General features: G+C 43.0%; 1 protein-coding gene across 1 annotated transcript in view; it reads right to left on the bottom strand.

The window, feature by feature from the left end:
* The window catches only part of RPS6KA5 (ribosomal protein S6 kinase A5), a 202885-nt gene that overhangs the window by 16281 nt on the left and 165405 nt on the right, over positions 1–21199 (bottom strand). Inside the window, exons 10-14 of the mRNA XM_077466763.1 lie at positions 20013–20138; positions 14756–14889; positions 6850–6943; positions 4667–4837; positions 1079–1270 (exon numbers count right to left, since the gene is read on the bottom strand). Of these exons, the coding sequence (XP_077322889.1) occupies positions 1079–1270; positions 4667–4837; positions 6850–6943; positions 14756–14889; positions 20013–20138 (717 nt within the window). The remainder of the gene's footprint in view (positions 1–1078; positions 1271–4666; positions 4838–6849; positions 6944–14755; positions 14890–20012; positions 20139–21199) is intronic.

Genomic DNA, 21199 nt, shown 5'->3' with positions numbered 1-21199 from the left:
TGTCATTTCTGCCATCAGTATGAGTCACTTCTGAAATGTTTTCCTGACACCAAGAGAAAAATGGTGACAGGGGAGGGACCTCCAGCAGATTGACAGCCTCAGCTCCCTTCCTGTGAGCTGTGTGAAGGGGGTTGTGTCCCTTCCCTCCGATCAGCTCTCAGAGCTCTCCAGAGTATAACTTCAGCTCTTCGCTGTCTTTTTTCTGACGGCTCAGAGAAGCTTATTTCATCTGTACTTTGAATGGATGTAGAGCAGACTGCAGATAGACAGATATACCTTATGTAGGAGGATTTTTTTTCATCTCTGTGTATCACCTGAGGATAGTCCCTTCACCAGGTAAATGTAAGGGTTTACAATCATCAACATCTATTTGAAACCAAATTGATTTTAAAGTCTAAGTGCAGCCAAAATAAAAAAATGGAAAAATCAGCACAAGAAACACAACTGACAGTCAGTAGGATGTGTCCCTTGTGCTGATTCCTGTGCCGTTAGTAGTAATCTTCCTCCACCCTGCTCCCACTCCAACCTTTGTCGACATAATCTTTTGGTGTAGTGGGAGTTAACCCAACGAAAACAGGCATTCATCAAGGAAGCCTGATTATGCCCACCCTTTCTGCCCAACTACTCCCTTCGTTTACTACAGCTTCTATGAATGGAACATGATCTATGAATGGAGGGGGCAGAGCTGTCAGTCATCTGTCTGTCCATTCTTCGATTGTGTTCCATTCATAGATGCTGTAGTATTACTTTTCTGAATGGTGGAGCTGGGCAGAAAGGGTGGGCATAATTAGGCTCTCTTGACGACAGCCCTTTAGTTGTATTGACCTCCCACAGCACTGTGGTGATGGGGGGGGGGTGCAGGACAGAGGAAGATTACTACTAACAACAGAGGAATCAGCACAAGGGACACATCCTACTGACTACGTTATGTCCCTTGTGATGATTTGTACATTTTGGATTTTGTCGGCACTTAGGCTGTAAACAAAATTCAAATTTTTTGGGCAACCATTTTTAAATCTTTCTCCCTAGAATTCATTGTAGCACAAAGCCAATATCCTTTGTTATTTTTGCTACTCACTAAAATGACCCCGAGGCTCCACAGGTCACATGACTCATCGTAGCCATTATCATTCAGGAGTTCTGGTGCAGCATAATGCAGAGTAAAGCAGGGTGTTTTCAGAGGCTGGTTATCCGGAGGCTTTAACCTCGCAAAACCGAAATCTATAATTTTTATCTCTGAACTGTCGCTTTCATCTGTGAAAAGAAAATTCTGAGGGAGAAACAAAACACAATAAAACAAACTATGACAAAACAGGAAGAACTGCTTAACACCCCACAATTATATCACATTTTACAGCCTTCATGAATAGTTAAAGGATATGACAGTTCAGTCACAGGCCGGATTTTGACGCATTATATGGTGAAACAGAACAGCAAGTGAGGATAAATCTCCTCAAAGAAGAAAAAACATTTTCTTAACCACTTCCCACCCAGGCCAATTCTGACATTTCTCTCCTACATGTAAAATTCATAATAATTTTTTTGCTAGAAAATTACGTAGAACCCCCAAACATTATATATGTTTTTTTTAGCAAAGACCCTAGAGAATACAATGGCGGTCATTGCAACTTTTTATCTCGCACTGTATTTGCGCAGCAATTTTTCTAAACACTTTTTTTGGGGAAAAAAGCTTTAATGCTTTAAAAAAAAAAAAAAAACAGTAAAGTTAGCCCAATTTTTTTACATAATGTGAAAGATGCGCTGAGTAAATAGATACCCAACATGTCATGCTTCAAAATTGCACACGCTCGTGGAATGGCGGCAAACTTCGGGAATTAAACATCCCCATAGGCGACGCTTTCAATATTTTTTACTGGTTACATGTTTTGAGTTACAGAGGAGGTCTAGGGCTAGAATTATTTCTCTCGCTCTAAACGTTCACGTCGATACCTCACACGTGGTTTGAACACAGTTTTCATACGTGGGCGGGATTTACGTATGCATTTGCTTCTGAGTGCAAGCACACGGGGACAGGGGCGCTTTACATTTTTCTTTTTTTATTATTGTTAATTTTACTTTTCTTTTTTTTTAGTTTGACACTTTAAAAAAAAAAACATTTTGATGACTTTTATTCCTAATAACAAGGAATGTAAACATCCCTTGTAATAGGAATATGGCACGATCGGTCCTTTTTAGTGAGATATGGGGTCAAGAAAACCCCACATCTCACCTCTAGGCTGGGAAGAAAAAATAAATAAACGATCTCGGCTTCCCAGCCAAGGTGGCGCCATTTGTTTGAATGCAGAGGCCGAGCGTGACCTCATAACATTGCGCCCGGCCTCCGAACGATCATAGAGACTTCGGCGAACATCTGGTCCGCCAGAAATCTCTATGGTCACCAGCCAGGGTTGGTGGATCCGGTCTCAGACTCACCGATGGAAGCTGTGAGTCGGTAGAAGCACCGGAGTGCGGCGGGGGGGACGTCCCCCCTCGCCATCCATAAGAATGATCAAGAGGTGGAACAGCCGCTATGATCATTCTTATGATGTAGGGAATCGACGGGTGAAAAATACGATATCTGAATGATGTCTGTAGCTGCACCCATCATTCAGATATACCCGCACAAAGTCAAGGACGTCATATGACGTACCTTGTGCGGAAAGTGGTTAAAAGAATATGTAAATCCAGCATTTCCTATTCTTGATATGTGGCTGCTGTACCAAGTACTTGTACAAGAGAGTACCCTTATCTCTTTGTATTGCAAAGTGCATTATTTTTTAGCAATGATCACTGTATTAGTGTCACCGGTCCCCAAAAAGAGTCAAAAGTGTCAGAATGTCCACCGCAATATCTCTGTCCCACTGTCGCTGATCGCTGCCAATACTAGTAAAAAAAAATTTTTAATATCCCATAGTTTATAGACGCTATAGCTTTTGCGCAAACAAATCAATATACGCTTATTAGGATTTTTTTAACAAAAATGTGTAGCAGAATACATATTGACCTAAATTTTCAAAATTGATGGTCTTTTTTTGTGTATAGCACAAAAAAAAAACGCAGATGTGATCAAATGCCACCAAAAGAAAGCTCTAATTGTAAAAAAAACAATTTATTTTGGTACATCGAGGCATGACTATGCAATTGTCAGTTAAGCACTTCAGCCCCGGAAGGATTTACCCACTTCCTGACTAGGCCATTTTTTGCGATCAGTCATTTTTAGCAGGACTGCGACATTATGGCAGACAGAACGGACACCTAACTGACATTTTTGACACTTTTTTGGGAACCAGTGATCAGTGCTAAAAAAATATGCACTGCTATTGTACTAATGACACTGGCAGGGAATAGGTTAACATCAGGGGCGAGCAAGGGGTTAATGTGTTTCCTCACTGTGTGTTCTAACTGTACGGGGGACTGTGTGACTGGGGAAAAACACAGATCCATCTTCCTGCATAGCTGAAAGACAGGATATCTGTGTGATCTCCCCTGTCAAAATGGAAATTTACCTCGTTTACACAGGCAGATCCCCGTTCTGTCACTCCGAGGAATGATCACGGGTCGCCAGGGGACATCGAGTCTGCCGGACCCGCTGACTGGTTCCCCCCGCAGGCCAATGGGAGCGTGCACCCAGAACTCGCCATGTACGAGCCGATGTATACCTACAATTTGCAAGATCGAGACACATTGCCGCAGTAGAACTGCGACGGCTGGTCCTTAAAACTGAGTTTCACACATTTTTTTTGTTTACTTTTTGTAGCTGCTCACTTTCAACAGACAGACAATTACCTGTGCCACAATCCAGCGGAGAGGGGGGCGCCTGGAGCCTCGCTCCTCTCCCCCCCTCTCCGCAGCACTGTCATAGCAACTGTGGGCAGCCGGCCATGACAGCTTTCGGCTTCACCGCCGGGCACATCACCGAGCATGCACGTGTAGCGCTGCACTCTGCTATTGGCCAGGCATTCTTCTAGGACCTGTGATGTGTCCCAGAAGATTGCTGGCGGGGAGGGGCCGCTTAGGGCGAGAGGAGGAATCACCTAGGAGGCTGAGATAAGGATAGAAGAATTGGGACAGGAAGTCCCACTAAAAAGGTAGCCACTGCCCCCCCCCCCCCCAAAAAAAACGACATGCCAAATGTGGCATGTAAGGGGGCAAGGAGTGCTTAAAGAGGAAGTTCCACTTTTGGGTAGAACACCTCTTTAAGTGTTTAATGTGATGCAGTGCCATATCACAAAAAATGGCCTGGTCATGAAAGGGGGGGGGGGGGGGGGGGGCGGCTAAATCTTCCAGAGGTCAAGTGGTTAAAAGCTTAAAAGAGTGAGGAAGAGTTAGAACCTTTATCAGGTTTCTCTTGCTTTCTCATTGTGAAGATTTCTCTCTCGTTTCCACTCAGGTGATGGATACCAGACAAAGCAGGTAGTGAGAGGAAATATCCTCCAAAAGGTGACACAGACAGAAATAAACAACCATTTCTGGGTAAATGTCAGATTTCTGCTGCTGCCTGTATCACATTTGGAAGGGATTTCCCTCCTCATTCTGTGCAGGTGACAGGTGCCAGACAATCCAGCATATGAGGGAAGATCTCCCAAAAGGGGACACATACAACTTTAGTAGCATAGGTTATAACGCCCTCGGCCGTTTTTTTTTTTTTTATTATTATTACACGTACCTCTGGTTTTAGGTCTCTATGAACAACTCCGACATCATGCATGTGACTGACTGCGGACACCAGTTTCCGCATGATGTAACTGGCTTCCGACTCGCTGAATGATTTCTTCTTTTTGATGCGTTCAAACAGTTCCCCTCCTTTCAGCAACTCCATCACTAGGAAGGTATGAAGCTGAGGAAAAAATATATATATTTTTGGTAACTATTATGCTTCCCCCCACATACAGCATCTGGTTAAATGGGTAAACGTGTACTTAAAAAAAACACCATGTATCAGCCAACACTTAAGCTAATATATTAAAAGAGTGCATGGTGTAATATGCCCAGTGCAATAACAACAGCATACAGACATGTTTGACATGTTGTTCACTAAAGATAGAAGATGGCACTGAACATTGGCTCACCTTAGCTCACACTTTCTAGCATATATAACTGCATCACAAGCCATATTGTAAAGCTTGGAGCTCTGCTCAAGCAAAAGAGAAGATACTGCCTTAGATCCTGAGAAACAGGGTGCCAGCGAGTCCCTGTATTCATCCGCAATTGCATGCAATGAGGTGGGTTGAACGTCACTTTTGCTCAATCAGTCCATACAAGTTCAGAGTAGGAAATGGCCTCAGCCTATGCTTCTTCACAGATCCACACCTATGCGTTTCCCCCCACCCACCGAGGGCTTAGTAATAGAAGACTAAGCCCCAGCGGGTGGGGCAAAATGCATCCGCAGGCATGGTCTGCAAAGAAGCATAGATAGGATAGTGCAGAAGCATAGGAGGTTAGTGGGTGGCATAAAAGTCAAATAAACAGTCAATTTTGCTAGTAGAAAACATTAAAAGTCCATAGGGTTGTCTCGTAAACCCACACTTGGGAGGGAAAGTTCACTTAAAGGGGTTGTAAAGGCAGAAGCTTTTTTTTTATCTTTATACATTCTATGCATGAAAATAAAAAGCCTTCTGTGTGCAGCAACCCCCCCGAGCCCATCAAATACTTACCCGAGTTCCTCCGATCCAGTGATGTTGTGTGAGTGACCCTGCTGTCCAGGACTCTTCCTCCTCTTTAGCTGAGACAGCAGCGACGCGCCATTGGCAACCGCTGCTGTCAAAGTCAGTGAGCCCATCAGGAGAAAGAGAGGGGGCGAGGCCGGGCCGCGGCTCCATGTCTGAATGGACACACAGAGCAGCGGCTCGGGTGCCCCCCATAGCAAGCTGCCTGCTGTGGGGGCACTCAACGGGAGAGAAGGGTGCTAATAAGGGACCCGAAAAGAGGAGGATCTGGGCTGCTCTGTGCAAAACCATTACACAGGACAGAAGTGAGTATAACCTGTTGTTTTTTTGAAAAAAAAAAAAAAGAAAGAGAGACTTCAGTTTCACTTTAAAGTGGTTGTAAACCCTTACAAACCACTTTGACCCACATGTAAGCCTAGATTAAGGCTTACCTGTAGGTCCAAGAAATATCTCCTAAACCTACACGGTTTAGGAGAAATTTACAAAAAGACAGGCACCGCTGTCTACCGCGCATGCGCGGTAGACAGCGACGCGCAGACGCACTGGGCATGCCGCTGCTAACGTGCGCATGTGCGGGAGTGACGTCACCGCTGCTCCGGCGATGTGAGTGGCCGGAGCAGCGATACCCGGAAGAAGATGGACGCTCCGTGCTACAGGGGACAGCGGTGACATCGCTGGCTCCTGTGATGCATAGTAGCCCATTGTGCTTTACCTTTGCAGGGAGACAAAAACCTGATGGGTTTACTTCCTCTTTAAGAGAAGCTCTTTGGAAAGTGGAAGCTGACTCTGTATACCGCAGCTGCCCCATCTTTACCATGGATCCAATATGGAAGCTTCTTATCTCCCAAAATTCAAAAAACTAATAAATCAGATTCCATTCTGGAGCAGCAGGCCCTTACTCACACATTTTATCTGAACATTAACAAAACAATAACAATATTATTTATTGTATGGTCATCCTCCTTTTGTAACCACAACCACATGATATATTGCCGTTCTACTGTCTCACTTTCATGGGTTTTCCGAGATGGCAGTCAGATCTTGAAAATCTATACAATGACTGCAAAATAAACATGCATGCTCCCTCTATCCGATAATGCGTGTTTATGACCCATGCAGATCTTGTCTTACCTGGTAAAACTATTAAACAGCCAGAAAACAAGATATAGAGGCTTTTACCAACCTGGTCATGGTAAACATCATGCAGTTTTACTATATTAGGATGGCCTTCACATAGCCTCATCGCCGCAATTTCCTTCTGTGTGTTGCTTTCCATACTAACAAAAAAAATAAAAAATACAAGTTCTAACATAAAATGACAGAATGTAGCTATACTTGTTTGGTCATCAAGCCTATTCTATGGGCAATATTGCTTTTCAGTTATTATATTATTAGGTTTTATTCATTGTTTTATTGACATGGGAAAAATGAAATAGTTTTGAGAGTCACCGCAAGAAAAAAAAAAAAAAAAAGAGTTAAAAGATAGCACAGGACTTGGGATATTCTAATTGATATATTAAAATTTTGTATATTTTGTCCCATCATATCATAAATTACTTTTCTGACAAAACGCAACAAACAAGAATGCCTGTTCAGGCTCAAGTGACAGGGTACAGAAAGACCTCCAAACCCACTGATACTCACCTCTCCAGTGCTATACCACTTCTCCACCCTCATCACAGCCAGTGCAAAATACTAGCAAATAAAGCTCATTTGGCTGGGCTTCTCCAATGGATCACAGGAGTGCAATTAGTTTTTGCACTCCTATGACCCATTTTCAGCAGAGAGCAGGCTGAAGTCCGCTCATCACAACAATTAAGGCCGGACTGTCTGTCCAACTTAGTCCGCTGAAACACATTTCAGCGGACAGTCCGCTCGTGTGTGGGCTTCAGCGGACTTTTTCAGCGGACAGTCTGCTCGTGTGTGGGCTTCAGCGGACTTTTTCAGCGGACAGTCCGCTCGTGTGTGGGCTTCAGCGGACTTTTTCAGCGTGCAGTCTGGCGGACTAAGTCTTTCGGAATTTCCGTAATATAGTCCGTCCAACTTTGGTTTCAGCGGACAGTCCGCTCGTGAGTAGGCAAGTTGGACGGACTAAGTATGGCGCATGCTCAGAAAGGATTTACACGGCCGAAGGTTGCATTGCAGTGTATTGGACGTCGTATTTCTAGTCCCGTCGTACGTGCTGTACACGTCATCGCGCAAGCTTTCAACGGACTGTCTGTTCATCGTGTGTGGTCAAGTCCGTTCATTCAAAAGTAGGACGGACTGTCTGTCGGATTGTCTGACGGACTTAGTTGGCCAGACAGTCCGCCCGTGTGTACGCGGCTAAAGTCTGGATCCGCCAGGTGCCTGGACTGACACCCGTCTCAGTCACATATAAAGGAGGGTTTGAAGCAGTGGTTGTCAACTTATGAGCTATAGGGGGCCTCAAATGCAGCCCCTAACAATACCAATGGGCTGCACATAATGTTCAAAGTATGTAATGCTGGAGAGGACTGTCAAAAACTGCACACCTAACAGAGCATATGAGGGTCAGAGAGTGAGGATAGGACACCGTGTTGGCTGGGGATTAGGGTTGCCACTTTTTCTTCACGTCAAACCCGAACACTTTAGCGGTACACAGCTATTTACATTTTTTTTATAGTATAAACTTTACATATATTTTGCTGTAAGTGAGAACTCTGGGGACTCTAACATAAGGGATGCTCTGGGAACCCTGAGAACTCTGATGTACGGAGAGGATTCTGATGTAAGGGGAAATACTGTGGCCTCTGGTCTAAAGGGGAACGCTGATGTAAGGGGTACTCTGAGAACCCTGAATTACCTTAGTGTACTCACTCAGAGGCAGGAGAGAGAAGGAGGGAGACTTCAGTCACAGACAGGGATGGATGGTGAGCTCACTCACCCCTTGGCAGTCAGCACCTCTCATCCAGATGCATCTGGAAGCCATAGTCTGGTCTGGTCTGAATAATGTGTCCGGGTTTCTGGCAGTCTGAGACCTGGACACATGATTCCAAACCCGAACTGTCCGGATGAATCCTGGACAGGTGGCAACCCTACTGGGGATATGCTGGAGAAGACAATATGAAACTGGGAACATGTTACATGAGGCTAGTGGAGATCAATGCTATTACCCTAATCAATGTTCCTACTACAGATTGCTGAGGTCCGTTGGCTGCATATTGTATATAGGTGTCCCAATAATTTTGACAATTTAGTGTATGTTTTAGGTCCTGATATAATGTTTTTTTTTTCATATAAGTGTATTTGCATTGTATTTTTTTTTTTTACTCTGAATAAAATATTATGTATTATGTGTCCTGTGTGGCGGTCTGTCTTAATGATGTTAAAATATATAAAAAAAAATCTCTTTAAATAAAATTAGATTTAATTGCTGAAAAAAAAGGTGGTAACACAATCAGTGAAATAAAAGTCCCTTTGAATATAATTCCCAATCAAAGGTGACAGAGGACTTCTGCGCCCGTGACAATTCCTTGGCACCATCCTTTATTTCACCACTCACTGGAGACTCGGATGTTTTACATCATTAGAGACATACCTAGCCCACTACTAATTCCAATTACTGGATTATGCTAATGATATCATCAGGGCTTGGTCCTAAGAACAGGAAGTGCTGCCAGATAATATCTTGTACCTAATATGGTGACTACCTTGCAATCACACAGAACTATTGAGTGGATAAAAGAGCAGCTAAAGCATCCCCACTGTCAGCGACAGTCAACTTGTCTTGCACGGTTTATTAGATGAGGTTTTCTGAGTCTAGGCCAACTTTAAAAGGACTTTTATATCCCAATAAAAGTACATATTATGCCCCTTGGGACACACAGTAACTGTCAATTAATAGAGAGGAGGCTGGACATAGCTTGCTGTTAACTCATTTTAGCTATGTTTGTACAGGTGTTGGTCATATACTCTTACATTGGCTACTATTAGGTGAACTCCTTTCACTGGACTGGTTAGGTGGACATAAAAAAAAAAAAAAAAGAGAAATCTGTTAAAAAGCGGCAATAACCCATGTGTTAATTTATACAATTGGGGTAAGTGTACTGTTTAGGCTTTTACTATTTTGCCCGGATTTACACTTTAAAACTAAAGTCTTGGCTGCGCTTATGCAAAATGAGAATATTCACTCACTGCTTGCGGTCAGGAAGTTGATAAGAGCCAGACGACTCCTCACTATATGATCTTTCACAAGCAAGTCTGCACCGATAAAAACAGATTATCCAGATCCTTGCACGAGCCCAGTTATGACTAGTTCCTTTCAAAAACAAACGTGTACTTTGGCCATGTAGGGCACAGCAACAGGTTTCCTTTAACGCCCCACACCCACACCCCATCAGCACATACTGTCCCTTCATTTATGCCTCAGCCAATCCATTTAGCTGCCACCAGCTAATGCCGCGTACACACGGGCGGACTGTATGGCGTACTTAGTTCGTCATACAATCCGACGGACAGTCCGTCGTACTTTCCACTGAACGGACTTGACCACACACGGATACACAAACAGTCCGTCGAAAGCTTGCGCGATGCCGTGTACAGCACGTACGACGGGACTAGAAATAGGAAGTCCAAGACACAGCAAAGCAACCTTCCGCCGTGTAAATCCTTTCTGAGCATGCGCCATTCTTAGTCCGTCGAACTAGCATACTGACGACCGTACTGTCCGCTGAAACCAAAGTACGACGGACAGAATTTAGAAAAAACCGAAATTCTTAGTACGCCGGACTGCACGCTGAAAAAGTCCGCTGAAGCCCACACACGAGCGGATTGTCCGCTGAAATGTGTTTCGACGGACTAAGTACGCCATACAGTCCGCTTGTGTGTACGCGGCATAATAAATACTTGCAGGTATTGAGGACAATCTGACTGTAACCATGAACCATAGCTCTGCATAAGTTAGGCAGGCCGAGCCTAGCAGTAGGCAGAAGAGCTGACTGCCTTGGGTGCTTCAGCAGAGGAAGTGGGAGGCATTAGAGGGGGTACAGAAAGGCCAGAACTTCAAACCTATGCTGTTGAAGTAGTTCATGGTTTATGAGTCTTTGGCCAATTCCACGCGATCGGACGGTCTATCCGTTTCTCATCCATCTGTCAACAGACGACAATGCATTCCTATGGGCAAACAGGTGACCATCCGTTCACCTCCGCTTCCGATCTTGTCCGTTCTAAAAACGGACAAAGGATACGTCGAGATCCATGAAAATGGATATTAACTGTTGGTAACGGACCACGTTCGTCAACGTCCGATCAGTTAAGATTCGTTTGGATTAAATACATTCTTTTTTTTTTTGGTTTATGTGTGAACTCAACCTATGACCCAGGTAGTAGTTTAACAATAGAAAGTACATCCCCCACCTTTGTTAAAGAAAAAAAAAAAAAAAAAACTTTGTTAACCACTTTCAGACCGGACCAATTTGCTGGTCAAAGACCAGACCACTTTTTGCGATTCGGCACTGCGTCGCTTTAACTGACAATTGCGGGGTCGTGCGACGTGGCTCCCAAACAAAATTGACGTCCTTTTTTTCCCACAAATAGAGCTTTCTTTTGGTGGTATTTGATCACCCCTGCGGTTTTTATTTTTTGTGCTATAAACAAAAATAGAGCGACAATTTTGAAAAAAACGCATTATTTTTTACTTTTTGCTATAATAAATATCCCCCAAAAATATATAAAAAAACATTTTTTTCCCTCAGTTTAGGCCGATACGTATTCTTCTACATATTTTTGGTAAAAAAAAATCGCAATAAGCGATTATTGATTGGTTTGCGCAAAAGTTATAGCGTTTACAAAATAGGGATAGTTTTATAGCATTTTTATTAATAATTTTTTATTATTTTTTTTTTTACTAGTAATGGCGGCGATCAGCGATTTTTATTGTAACTGCGACATTGTGGGGGACCCATCGGACATTTTTGACACATTTTTGGGACCATTGTCATTTATACAGTAATCACTGCTATATAAATGCAGTGATTCCTGTGTAAATGACACTGGCAGTGAAGGGGTTAACCAGTGGGTGGCCGTGTAGGGGTTAAGTGTTCCTAGGGGTGTGTTACTAACTGTGGGGGGGGTTGGGCTTTCATTTAGTGAACACTGATCTCTGCTCCAATCACATGGAGCAGAGATCAGCGTCACTAGTTGCTAGGCAGAATGGAGAAATGCTGTTTACTCTGCATTTCCTCCATTCAGCCGTCCCGTGAGACGATCGCGGGGATGCCCGCGGCGATCGAGTCCGCGGGTCCCGCGACCGGACTCCCGATGGCAGGGCGGCATGGAATATTGGACGTACCTGTACGCCAATATGCCTGCCCGTGCCATTCTGTCGACGTACATCGTCGTGTGCTGGTCGGGAAGTGGTTAAAGAAAGTACATCCCCCACCTTTGTTAAAGAAAGTACATCCCCAAGGAGAAACATAGCCAGAGATGTCACCCAGGAGCACCTAATAAACCTGGTGCATGAAGGGCCAGGCTTGTGGGACTCAACATGCCGGGATCACAGTGAAAAAGAGTAGCAACACAGCAACTATGGGAAGAAGTCTATAACCTTGTGACAACAAATTGGTCCACCATGACTGCCAAACAGTGTGAGGCATGTGGTAACTGCAATGCAGCATGGGAGGAGCAATGCTTTCTGGGTAATGTCATCAAAGACACAGAAATTGTGTGAATTGAATACATGTATGAATGTAAATTGAATACATTTGCACTCTTATTAAAGCCAAAATAGCACTTCATATTAACGTGGAATGCAATAGTCACATGTAACGAGCGAGTCTTTTAACAATATTTAGTTTGACTTCATTTATTGTAGCCCTACACCAATTTATTATTTAGTATTTGCACTATTTTGAAGGGGGAAAAAAATCTATTTGAGGCTGCGCGCTCTTTCATGCATTTCCAAGCTGACTGTGTCTCTGTACCTGTAAGATCGCTGTACATGCTGGAGCTAGCACATGAACACCTTACAATGTACGTGAGCACTTTATTATCTACTGGCACCTGTTTTACAGTCAAGCATATTGCGCTTCTATCGAGTCATATCGTTTTATGAATACAAGGATATATCTTTCAAAAGGGACTTGAGTTTATGAAGTCTCCCACTATTTAATCATCTGGTGAGTCTGTATTTCTCACACATGAGTGAAGGTGGAGCACGGACAATTCAAGAGTACCTGTCACTACACAGTTTTTTCTTTGAGTTTGTTTTTCCTCATTATATGTTACATCAGGGTATAAGTGCAGTGCAAACAAAAAAAAACAGTGCAGAATGTTAATAAAACAGCAAATCACAGAATTAATTTTCAGTGCAGTAATGAGATTAAGCGCAGAAAGTTGATGGACAACAGGTCCCAGAAAACCGTATTTATATTATTTCCTATATATATATATATATATATATATATTTTTTTTTTTGCGTTGATTGCACCCTCTGCCTTTTATATTTCCTCATTATATGTTTTTTTTCCTGTGTTGTTATCCACTTTGCACTATATGTATTAAGGTTTAAATGTATATCTGAGTTAGTGCCGGCCTTTTATAGATTTTCAAATTGATTGTTAGGTGATTTATTCACTTGTGAAAGGGGCAGCTCTACTCAATACTTACTACACTTGTGATTGTTTGGCGCCACTTCTTGTTTATTCAGGAAATACATATTTGCACTATTTTACCTATTGGGATTATAGGAAGGTGTACAGCAGCTTTATGATATTTAAAGCTTTCAAATATTCTAAGATGGAATGCCATATGAACAGAGTATTGTGTGTATTGTTATCCTATGGGGGAAGAAGCTGACAGAAATATTTCAGTGCTCTCCATAGAGTGCTGCAAAATGTAGAAAAACTATATAAAAAAATAACACTTATGCCGCGTACACACGAGCGGACTTTTCAACATCCAAAGTCCGACGGACTGAGTCCGTCAGACTATTCGATCGTGTGTGGGCTGCAACGGACTTTTGACTCGCCAAAGTCCGAAGGACTTTAGAATATGGAACATGCTTCAAATTTTTCCGAAGGAACTCCGCCGGACCCGGTCCCTTCGAAAAATTCGCTCGTGTGTATGCTACTCCGACGGACTAAAACCGACGCTAGGGCAGCTATTGGCTAATGGCTATGAACTTCCTTATTCGAATCCAGTCGTACGTCATCACGTTCGAATCCGTCGGAGTTTAGTGTGATCGTGTGTGGCCAAGTCCGCTCAGCCGAAAAGTCTGTCAGAACTCTGTCGGAATTCCAGCAGAACTCCGACGGAACTCCTTCGGAAGTCTGTCGGACATAAGTCCTCTCGTGTGTACGGGGCTTTAGAGGTTGATTAACTAAAGGGAAATATATTATGCACTTCAAGTGCATTTGCTCTAGAGCTTTCAGCAGAGCTTTCCCTCTAGAGAAGTGATGGCAAACCTTGGCACCCCAGATGTTTTGGAACTACATTTCCCATGATTCTCATGTACTCTGCAGTGTAGTTGAGCATCATGGGAAATGTAGTTCCAAAACATCTGGGGTGCCAAGGTTTGCCATCACTGCTCTAGAGGGAAAGCTCTGCTGTTTTTTTTTATCATTCAATCATGTGCAAGCAAAAATGCATTTTTTTTTTATTTTCCTTGCATGTGATTTTTAATTTTTTTTTGCAAAGTGAAGCTTTACATCATTTAGTAAGCTCTGGAGCAACTGCACTTGCAGTGTATCTGCCTTTAGTAAATAAAACCCCTTAGTGTGACTGTGATGGGGACATTAGAATATCAGTGCCCGTAGCGCAGAGGCCATTGTGAAAAGTATAACTCTGTAAAACTAACTTGGTCCTCACTATATAAATAAAACAAAAAAAAGAAAAACCTACCCAGCATATACTAAACACCAGAAAATTGCCAGCAAAGTAGTATTACAGCTAACAATTTCCTGTTTTTTTACAATCCTTTAAAAAAAAAAAAAAAAAGTGTCAGTTCCATGAACTTGCTGAGAGAAGCCCAGTTTGACTGGCACAACGTGCAGCAGTGCATTCCCCAGTTAGGCCTTACGATCACCCAAAGCCCTTGGAACTAGGAACGCTCCTTCGGCCCAGCCACCTACCGTCTGCTGATGATTTTCACAGCGTACTCCTGATTGGATTTTTTGTGCAGGCATTTTCGACAGATGGAGAAACTGCCCTCCCCCAGCGCCTTCTCCTTCAGATCAAGTTCGTAGTGCTGATAGAACGGGGAATCCTGCCAAAAAAACGAATGGCACGCAAATGAAAAGTAAGCACTTTACAAGTACAAAATGCTGAAATGTTTACTTCAAAATTTTTAGCCGAGACAAGTTTATTAACCTTGTCCACGAAGGAAAAGAAATACATGACCACAGTGTTGTAAAAAGACAGGAAAATTGTGAGGAAAAAGGTAAAAAAAACTTATTCTTCTAACCTTGGACTTAAAGGATAAGTTAAACTTAAAAAAAAAAAAAAAAAAAAAAAAAAAAAAGTAAATGCAGGTAAAATGAGCCTGCAAAGCATTGCACCCATGATCAGCAGATTGCGGGTTCAATCTCAGGCTCCTGCAGACTCTCAGCATAGCTGTCTGCTTGTACCGAGTACAGGCAGGCAGTTACCTGACAGCAGAAAGATCAATGGACTACGTGAGTTCCCAACAGAGCCCTCACATCTCATTAAGATCCATTTTTAGATTGTAAGCTCTAACGAGCAGGGCCCTCTGATTCCTCTTGTACCAAATTGTAATGTAGCTGTAATGTCTGCCCTCATGTTGTAAAGCACTGTGCAAACTGTTGGCGCTATATAAAACCTGAATAATAATAAATAATAATAATAAGCCATCGCAATGGCTGATGGTACTTGTAGGCATTCATTCACAGGATATTGGCTGATACTGGCTGTGTGAGTGGAGCCCGGTCACGGTCACACTGTTTTCAAATTGTGATGGGGGGGGGGGGGGGGGGGGTGATGCGAGCCAAGGATCCCTTGCCTGCTGTCGCGAGGGGAGGGGGGTTGGGGGCTGGGCGGAGAGGTTGCACATGCTGGAACATGGTCCACCCTAAAACGGGTAACTTGTTGGGGTTGAACTGACTTGATCAGTTGCTGGTCGTGAGTGGCCATTAACACATGGGCGAGTAGGAAGAAACCCCTTCCAGTGGTTTGTGCCCAATTTAAGGATGGAGGTAGTGAGTCCTCTTAGGGCTGGGGCTGCTTCCTTTGGGTAAGGCCTTAGGATCGTTCCGTGTGTAGACTTGGGAGCACCGGGTGTCCAATAAAATAAAATTTGGAAGGCGAGTTAGAAGGCATTTATTGAAAATAGCAGAGCCAACAGGGACTCCCCCTTCTTCAGGGCGGTTCCCCCGAAACGCGTTGGCTCGATGGACTTGTTGCTATTTTCAATAAATGCCTTCTAACTCCCCTTCCAAATTGTATGTCACTGGACACCAGGTGCTCCTTTCTACTCACCTTTCCAACCCCAAAACGGGTGGAACATGTAACATGTTCCAAAGGTGAACTTATCCTTTAACAAACTTCTAACACTTGCAGTGCAAGGGGGTCTCTCTGCATGGGTATTTAAAAAAATGCAGGCATACCTCTTTAAATGTGTGTTATTCATAATCCTAAAGCAAATCTGAATCAAATTACCAAAACCTCATGTAAACTTTAACACAATAATAAAACTTCAAAAAGTTGCTTTCAATCTATTTAAATCTACAGCTTTTATAAGAATCCCAGGTGATCATGCCATGACAGTCCCTGTTCAGGCACTTCTTATCATGGGGTAACAGTTATCCCCCAATGGCGCTCCTGTGTTGTCACCCTGACACACGTGTCCCTGATGGAAACTGCAATCGGCTGTGCCAACACAATTTGTACAAGCTTGGTCCACTATTGTCACCATCAGGAAGCCAGTCCAGAGCAAGAGGAAGTGGACAGAAAGTGGCTGAAAGAGGTTGTTGAACAGCAACCAGGGCCGTTTTTAAGGCAGGGCAAAAGGGGCTGCTGCCCTGGGCCCTGTCATTGTTGTGGGGCTCAAAGCAGCTGCCTCATACTTGCCAACTATCCTTGTTTAAATTCCCTCGCCCCTTGAGGTTTTAGTCCTGTGCTGTGTCCCAATATCTCATTGTGAAATGCTGATACTAATGCTGCCCAGCTCTGCCCTATTGTTGTGTACAGGTGACTCACCTGCAGACCCTGTGTTTACATGTAAATTACTGGCATTCATATGTAAATAGTAGCAGCATTCATATGTAAATGGTGGCGGCTGGAGGCATTGATATGTATATCATGTCCCTCTGAGGTCATATCCACAGTAATCTCTAGCAACCAATCAACAAGCAGAAATCATGTGCTGTAACCTCTAGCAACTAACCAGTGATCTGTAATGTATTCCGTAACCTCTAGCAACCAGTCAGTGAGTGGTAATGATACACTGTAACCTCTGGTAACCAATCGCAATAGCTGCCTGATCTGATTCAGTAAACTGATTTAGTTGCTATTTATTGTATGTCTCAGAGCAAAACTGCATGGCGGGGGGGCGGGCCCAAGAAAAGTTTTGCTCAGGGTCCAATCAATATTAAAGACAGCCCTGACAGCAACACTGAGTCACAAAAATAAAAAAGTGATGAAACAGTAATATTTAAAAAAAATTTTTTTTTATGATACACAGAGTCTTCTAATGCCCCGTACACACGATTGGACTTACAATAAAACCGACCGGACCGACAATAAAACCATGGAATTTTGTTTGAAGGTTGTTGGCTCCAACTTGTCTTGCATACACACAGTCACACAAACGTTGGCCTACAATTACGAACGCAGCGACGTAATAGACTTACAGCGAGCCGATAAAAAGGAAGTTCAATAGTCATGTGATATCTCCATTACAAATGCTAGTGTTACAAGACCGCGGGCTTCCGGCTCGTGCTTGATTCCGAGCATGCGTGGACTTTTGTGTGACGGACTTGTGTACATGCGATTGGAAATTCCGACAACAAAAAAATTTGTTGGCAGAAAATTTGAGAACCTGCTAGCCAACATTTGTTGGCGGAAAGTCCGCCAACAAATGTTCGAGGGCGCATATACACGGTTGGACTTTCCGCCAACAAGCTCACATCCAACAATTGTTGTTGGAGAATCTGATCGTGTGTAGGCGGTATAAGGCTTTATGTACAATGCTGCTGGTAAACAGACGTTTAGGAGCAGTTGGGTGTTTTTTGTTTTTTTTTAGCTGCCCCTGAACGCTCCTTTATGTTATCTTACCAGCACATGTACACATAGTCGTTTATAGTCGTTTCCAGGCAGTTGAGTTTAGAAGCATTTTTTGGATGTTCAGAGGCATCTGAAACACCAAATGCCTGTAACAGATTGCTACCTATATCTTTATTAAAGGTCTACCCATAGCTGTGGTGTGGTGGTCGTCTCCTGGGAGACTTTTGTGAGGGCTGTTCTGTGCTTGGGCGGGGCCCATCACCTTTTGGTGGATAAACAGCGGCAAAGTTTATCTAAACTTTTAAGAAAATTGTTATTGTATACATTTATACACATTTCTCTACATAAATCAACATTGAATATATCTATACATTCTCTCCTAAAATACGCCTCTGAAGAAAGGAAGTTTTCCTGAAACATGTCAGGCTAATGGAGGAAAATATATTCCTATGTTAATTTGTAAAGAATGCATTATGTGTTTTGCACAAGATGTTTTGTATAGATTATCATTATGTTTTTATACATGCTTTTTTAAGCACTTTTTCTAAATAAATAATATTTTTATGACATAGGTTTTGTCTGTTTGCCTCTAAAGTCCCAATGTACTGGGGGGTACTGTTGTCCCTTTCTAGGGTCTTTCTATAATCGATACTGGGACGTTTTTTTGAGAATTTAGTATTTCTCTTATTGTATATACAGTAGTTAGTTCCATAGTTAGGATTTCTGTTCTTCTGTTAAGTCATTAAATTAGGTACTTTGTCTCTGGGTTTTGGTTCACTTATATCTTTATGTTTGCTGGTGTTTTGATGTTGTTTGTTTTAATATTAAAGCTGGTGTATGCGCTCCCCCCCCCCCCCAAAAAAAACCCCGTAAGGCAAAGGCATAATGAGCTAGTATGCAACGCATACCAGCTTATCATGAAATACTTACCTTAAAACAATAAAACCAAGCTCCCACAGGGCCGCCCAGTCACTGCTGAGGGAGCCGACATGTTCCCTTAGTTTCTTCCAGGTTCGCGGCTCCAGCGGTGCACCAGACCTTCACTGTGCATACGCCGCTGAAGTCAGTGGCTGCATGCAAGGTGAATATCTCTTAAACCGTACAGGTTTAGGAGATATTAATTTTACCTACAGGTAAGCCTTATTATAGGCTTACCTGTAGGTAAAAATGACCAAGCAGACATTACAACAACTTTAATATATTCACTTATATAATAGATTTATAGCCTCACTTTCCTAGTGTAGCTACACAGATTTGGCCATCCTTGCTGCTGATTCCCAACAAGTGTCTTCCCCTTATGCAATTACTGACCAGAGAGCCCTATATTTTATCCCTAGCAAGCACCTAGTGCAGGAGACTGAAATGAACCCAAAAGTGAACACTGTAAAAAAAAGTTCTGGTGTATGAATAAGGGCACACTTGTGGCCTGGCCAAGAGACTCAACCGGAGTTGGCCAGACCAATCTTTACAACTCTCAGTATTTATTACTGACCTTACAACCCTTAGGGGTTGTAAGGTCAGAAGGTTTTTTATCTGAATACATTCTGTGCATTCAGATAAAGAAAAAAACCTTCTGTGTACAGCAGCCCCCCTAATACTTACCTGAGCCCATCTCTATCCAGCGATGTCCACAAGTGCCTCGGCTGTCCGGGACCCTCCTCCTAAATGGCTGAGACACAGCAGCGGCGCCATTGGCTCCCGCTGCTGTAAAACAAAATCGGTTAGCCCATCAGGAGAGAGAGGGGGCCCGAACCGGGGCTCAGTGTCTAAATGGACACAGAGAGCTGTGACTCAGCTCTGGTGCGCCCATAGCAAGCTGCTTTCTGTGGAGGGGGGGGGGGGGGCACTGACCAGGAGGGAGGGGTCAGGAGAGCCAAAGAGGGACCCGAGAAGAGGAGGATCAGGGCTGCCTTGTGCAAAACCGCTGCACAGGGCAGGTAAGTTTAACATGTTTGATTTATTTATAGAAACTAAAAAAAAAAAACAAGACTTTACAATCACTGCCCAATGCCTCTCAGGTGTTCAGAGTGACAAAGGGTAGCATGGCAATGCCTGATACTGCACAATGCTGCTCTTTGTGCTAATTACTCATCATAACATTATCCGCAAACGAAATGCTGGGGACCATATAGTTGATAAAAAGAGTACCTTCATCATGGCACTTCTCGCTATGTTTGTGACGCCAGGACGCTCTGTTCCCAGGTGAAACTGGATAGGATCTGTGATGGCAGCGTTGGGCTTGAACAAGATTGATGGAGCAACAAAAGAGTATCCCTGAAAAATAAAACCTATTATTGTTATTCTTTATAGAAGGATAAAAAGGCACTATAAATACAACACATTTTTGGTCAATATAACTATATTATTATTATTTTGATATATTATATTATTATATATTATTTTTCTACCTTCGCCTTCTGTCAAACTGGAATTTTAGAATCATTTAAATCCTTGTTTTATACAATTGTTGTCCAGTATACCTCATAATTACCAACGCTTAATCTCTGATGAGAGGGGAGCTGTGGGTCCCCGAAACAAGTTTGTGATAATCTGTGACCTATTGTCAAAACAAACAAAACTGGACCTGGTGCAAACCTGTGGCGTTCTCATCCTTTTATCATACCATTAAAGCAGAAGTCTAGTTTAACAAAAAAAAAAAAAAAAAAAAAAAACACTTGCCCCCCCTACGGCCACATGGTTTATATTATTTTATATATATACACACACACACATACACATACACACTACTGTGCAAAAGTTTTAGGCAGGTGTGGAAAAAATAATTCTGCAAATGAAGAATGCTTTCAGAAATAGAAGTGTTAATAGTTTATTCTTATTAATTAAAAAAATGGAAAGTAAATGTGTAATGTTTTCATGCACAGGACACGGATAAAACGCTAAGCAACTTACCTATGCACTTAACAATTCTGCCCTCTTACAGATTTTTTAAAGAGATGTGTACTTACTCTGCAGGGCCTTAAGAAGAAAAAGTGAAGTTTCCGACTTTAGCAAAGCTGCTAGGTGTACTGAACATAACTAATTGAATTCTTTTACTTCTTGCATGGAAATGTTCTTTAACCGCTTGCCGACCAGCCGTCGTCATTATACTGCAGCAGGTTGTCTCTGCTGCGCAAATTGCCGTAGGTGTGCGTCGGTCTTTGCATAGGAGATAGCAGGCGCGTAGGCCCGCTGTGCGCAAGCGTGCCCACGGGTCCAGCAGACTATGTCCGCGGCGACCCACGACCATGGAGTTCAGAGGTAAAAGGGGAACTACCTATGTAAACAAGACGTTTCCCCGTTCTGCCAGATGACATGTCAGAGATTTTCTGTTCCCA

Source organism: Lithobates pipiens, unplaced genomic scaffold (genome assembly GCF_037356315.1).
Source record: "Lithobates pipiens isolate NorthernLeopardFrog02 unplaced genomic scaffold, aLitPip1_a1.2 Scaffold_37, whole genome shotgun sequence".
In the NCBI taxonomy this organism is placed as follows: Eukaryota; Metazoa; Chordata; class Amphibia; order Anura; family Ranidae; genus Lithobates; species Lithobates pipiens.
This window is presented reverse-complemented; position numbering and strand designations above follow the sequence as displayed.